Source organism: Pinus tabuliformis, chromosome 4_1 (genome assembly GCF_031772625.1).
Source record: "Pinus tabuliformis cultivar Carrire ecotype Pingquan chromosome 4_1, CPIR1, whole genome shotgun sequence".
Classification (NCBI taxonomy): domain Eukaryota; kingdom Viridiplantae; phylum Streptophyta; class Pinopsida; order Pinales; family Pinaceae; genus Pinus; species Pinus tabuliformis.
In genome coordinates this window covers 385,026,352-385,030,978 of record NC_142303.1, presented here as the reverse complement: position 1 = coordinate 385,030,978, position 4,627 = coordinate 385,026,352, and the positions used below count along the sequence as shown (strand labels likewise).

Below are 4,627 nucleotides of genomic sequence, written 5' to 3'. Positions count from 1 at the left end.
GAGAAGACAACCCATTTTCCCTTGAATAAGAGGAAATTTTCTGGTTCATTACCAGCAATGCACGTTCGAATCGCGAGTGACTAGTGAGACGAATAGCTTGGAAAACAGAAAGGATTATATTTCACACACAAGCGAATTACATTCATTTCTTACAGATCCAAAGGCATCCACCCTAACCAACATCCATAACCCGAAATCATAGCTAGGAACAGAAAAATACGCAGTTGGAACCTAGGGCTAGGAACTCCAGCTTGGTGAGTAAAAAATTTCGGAGAAGTCGAGCAACAATAGCGTGAAGTGAACAGCTATGTGAAACCCGCCTGTAACTAAGCCAAGAAAATCGATTACCATTGTTTTCAAACATAAGGAATTTTAAAAACCCTAACGAATTAACTGAGATATCAATTTCCTTTCTGTGCTTGAGGAGTACACCTGGAAGTGGTCACCAATAAGCCGCTAGCCGCACTGGTAGCCTGGGCTAGCAGAGGATTTATCCCCTGGCAACCTGTAGTGCTACCTGGCATTTATACCCTTCCTCCTAAGTACACTCCATTTTAAGTATAAACCACAAATTTATGAACAGGGAAAGCCAATGCACACAAAACCATAATGAAAATAAAAATATAAGCAAATCTGTAGAAAACTCTGAAAGTTAAAAAAAAAACACCTAAAGACACACGACAATGGCCAGACCGTTTGCATGCATTAAAGACTATCAAACATTCAGAGATTCTTACATTTAGTACAACATTTCTACCACTGGCCAAGCCTAACCGAGCATTTCAATCACTTCAAACAACAAAAGAACTCTCGGAGAACTCTTTCCAGTAGAATAAAGAACATCAGGGTAGAAACCCATTATCGCGAACAAAGGGCTTGAACATGAATCGAAACGACGACCGGATGCTTAAGCTATGCCATTTAATAAGCCCTCTGGACGCCACATGTTATTTGTAAGCCATGGTGGTTCTTGCAGCGTGTTGCGACTCCAAAGAGCCATGGTTGACCCTCCTTCATAAATCAATTTTGAAAAGCGTTCATCCCTTACTTGGCCTTGTTTCCCACGTTCCGTACAAACACGTCGCTGCGTACAAACAAGTTGCTACATGCATGTCGATCACATGTCTCCTGTGTAACGTGTTGCCTCGTCGTGAAAGTTATTGGATTTCACTTATTAAAATATTGTTGTTATAAAAATGCGTGAACTATCTAAGACTTCTGTTAACAGAAATTAGTGTTATTAAAATGTCTAAATTAGTCTTCAAGTTCCAGTAAAAGGTCTCAGATTTGCTAATTTTTTATATTTATTATTTATAAATCTAAAATTTCACTGTAAAATGATGTTATGTTAAATATGATATTGACCGGGTTGATTCTAAACATGATATTAAATATTGTAATATTGATTGTATTGGTTTTGGGAATATTTCTTTTATAACTATTGGATGAGATACATCTTTAAAGTCAAAAACATATAAAAAAATTAGACATAATAATTAGTATCTCCCTTACCAGCAGAAACGTGGTGAAGGATTTGAAGTTTCCGGTATCGTTTGGCGAATTCCACAATATTTTGAGCTCCCTTTGTGTTGACGTTGAGAGAAATATCATATCTACATTTTGCAAGGGCGTTTGGTTGAGTAAGTTAGGATTTAAGCTAATAAACATTTTCCCAGGTATGAGTAAAAACCCACGATGAGCTAAGCAAACCTATCCTCAAACGCTGTGCTTGCTGCATTATTAACAATGGCGTCCAGGTTTTCCCAGAGATGCTCTCTCATGGCTTCTTCATCAATTCCAAGATTACGATCCACTGCAACGTCTCCAACAACAGGAACGACTTTCTGGAATATGAAGCTTTCAAAGTTGTCACCGTGTTGCTCCCTCAGAATCTTGAACAACTCCAGCCTAATAACCTGTCGTTCAAAAGAATTCGTAAGTCTAGAATTAATCTATTAGCACCGAGGAGATTAATAGAGACACAACACTGGGTTGGTCGAATATTATTCAAAAGGTCCAGATTGTCAAGGGCACTACCATACTACCATCCATAAACCTATATTTTCTAACGCATTCTAATCAAATTTATATAAAATAAATGATTTTGAATATTCCTATCAAATATCCTACTTTTTTCAATCGGTTTTTGGAAGAATCTGTATCTTCGGCCCTTAACAAAACATAAATGCGGCCAATACCGGGCTGTCCACGCAATATTTTCTCCAAGAAAACTGCACCAAACAAATAGCAATTAAATTCATTATCATGAAACCCAAATGTACATAAATATCAATTTAACATTCATAACGCCTGAAATACTTTTGCCAAGGAAGCCGGTCGATCCAGTCACTAATATGTTCTTGTCCTTGAGAAATCCTAGAACCTTGGACGCCATCTCTTACTTAACACTAGACAAATCTAGAGCTCCCGCTGAAAGTATCAAAAGCAGATAGGTGCATCTGATAGATATTGTTTGTGAGTGTTGAGGAGTGCAGATAGTTGCATCTGATAGATATTGTTTGTGAGTGTTGAGGAGTTCTTTTATATGTTTAATTTAAAATAAAACAGAAATTCACTCCTTCGCGTTCAAATCTTATTTTCTCCAAAATAAGAAGTGTACGCAAAATATTGTTCCCGCACGCAAAATATTGTTCCCGCAATCGAGGCAGCTACGATACATGCGACCTGCACTCAATTGCTTAATTTTCATCATTGAGAAGATCGTGCGAAGTTGAAGATTGTTTGTAATGACATAATGATATATAATGACTATAAAGTAGAAAATTGGGACTGAATACGTGGGCAATTTGTGTCGTGACTGCTGCCATTTTCAGGCCATTTCTTGGTAGACTTTGTTGGGAAATCCCTAATGCCACACCTTCCAGAACTTTGGATCCTGCTCCAGCGTCAATTGGATAATTTTCACAACAATGGAGGAAAGCAAATCATAAAGCAAATCATAAAATTCACCTACTGTTCACAAATAATACACGAATGGAATCTCAGTCAACATAGCAGTAAAGGAAAATGCATTCTAAAAATCATAAATCTCACCCACTTAATCTTAGTCAATCTAGCATAATACAGTGTCCGCACTCCAAATCATAAATCTCACCCACTTAATCTTAGTCAATCTGGCATAATACATAGTGTCCGCACTCCAAGAAGAAAACTATATATATATATATATATATATATATATATATATATATATATATATATATTATAGAGAGGAATATGCTTATTTAAATAAAAATTAATTATATGTTTTTTTTAAATATGATTTTATATATGATTGTATCTGTCTAAATACAATGAGAATGCAAAGAAATTTTCCCTATTACATCTGATTGAACACATGCAATTACTAATGCAAAGAAATTTTCCCTATTACATCTGATTGCACACATGCAAGTTCAAAAGACTATGCAAGTGGATTATGTAGACACTATGCGTGATGTACCTTTCTTCCCTATTACATCTACTTGAACACATGCAATTACTAATGCAAGTTCAAAAGACTATGCAAATGGATCATGTAGACACTATGCGTGGCGTACCTTTCATTCCCACCAGATTCGGCTTCTTCTGTTTCAATTGTTTTTGTTTTCTCTTCAGTGAGCGGCAAGGACTTGCTACTTTGCAGCCTCCCTTGTTTAAAGATAATACTCATAAACAACGTGACAACGTAGATTTTGTTTGTTTGTTTCACCCTCCAAATTATAGCTCTCGTTTGTTTCTCTGAGAGTGACAACGTGTGACATGATCCTACATCACGCTTCACGTCACGAAGGTTATCATACCCACGCAACCATGTGGCTCCAGGCTTATAAAATGGAGGCATCCCAGCTGTTTGGTAAGCATCGCAATAACATTTGGCATTTGGAAGGTTTATTATTATTATTAGAGGTTAGATTACTATTTCATCTGAGGCAACCATGGCGATTAGGCCAGTTGGCTTTCGTTAGCTGTAATGTTACTCCTCGTGGTGGTGGGCGCGCAGAATATAGATTTAGTGTCATATTTGTGTAACACTAAGGTTATCCCAGCCAGAAGTCCGTTCTATGGTACTCTGGGAAACCTGCTCTCAGATCTGGAACTAAGCACCGCCATTATCAACGGCTACGACTACAAGGCGTCGACTGCAGGGTCACCCAGTGCCTACGGGGAAGCAATCTGCGTTCAGTCACTCTCGGAAGTTGAATGCACCAACTGCCTTTATGCCCTCGGCGACGACATCTTGAACATTTTCAACAACGCTATCGGTGCTGAGGTTCAATTCACTGACTGTTCCATCCGCTACGAGCAGTACTACTTCTAGTACCAACTACTTTACTGTACTGCGCAATACCCTCAAAGCCAATATCTCTTTTTAAATAAAACCCTGAAGATTCTCTGAGCTGAGCTAGAGAGTCACATCTTTGTACTTATATTTCTATTTTGTCTGAAGATATCGATCATAGATCTAAAAATTATCCTTAAATCTGACTAGCTGTCTGGTGACTGATTCACATAAAGATGTCTTGGATACTTACATAAAGATATCTTGGGCTATGGACATCTCTTTTAATAAATAAGTAAATTATTGGACAGTCATTTATTTCACTTACTGTGTTGAATAAATAAA

The 4,627-nt window shown here is 37.5% G+C and overlaps 1 protein-coding gene and 1 pseudogene across 1 annotated transcript; one reads left to right on the top strand and one right to left on the bottom strand.

Moving 5' to 3' along the window:
* Window positions 1-1,483: 1,483 nt before the first annotated feature.
* LOC149175901 (putative fatty acyl-CoA reductase 4) lies at window positions 1,484-2,395 on the bottom strand. Its single transcript, XM_089421278.1, has 4 exons — window positions 2,320-2,395; window positions 2,131-2,231; window positions 1,711-1,916; window positions 1,484-1,613 (listed from the first exon to the last, which is right to left on the bottom strand). Exons 1-4 carry the CDS (start codon window positions 2,393-2,395, stop codon window positions 1,484-1,486), a joined length of 513 nt encoding a protein of 170 aa, XP_089277404.1.
* A 1,578-nt stretch (window positions 2,396-3,973) lies between these two features.
* LOC149175900 (antifungal protein ginkbilobin-like protein pseudogene) lies at window positions 3,974-4,321 on the top strand (annotated as a pseudogene).
* The last annotated feature ends 306 nt before the right edge of the window (window positions 4,322-4,627 follow it).

Excerpts from the sequence above, each read along its gene's own strand:
- LOC149175901 (XM_089421278.1), bottom strand. The coding sequence starts at position 2,395 with ATGGCGTCCAAGGTTCTAGGATTTCTCAAGGACAAGAACATATTAGTG. Across the intron at positions 2,232-2,319 it reads GACCGGCTTCCTTGGCAAAA|TTTTCTTGGAGAAAATATTG; the intron begins GTATTTCAGGCG and ends TGTTTGGTGCAG. Across the intron at positions 1,614-1,710 it reads AGCACAGCGTTTGAGGATAG|ATATGATATTTCTCTCAACG; the intron begins GTTTGCTTAGCT and ends TGCAAAATGTAG.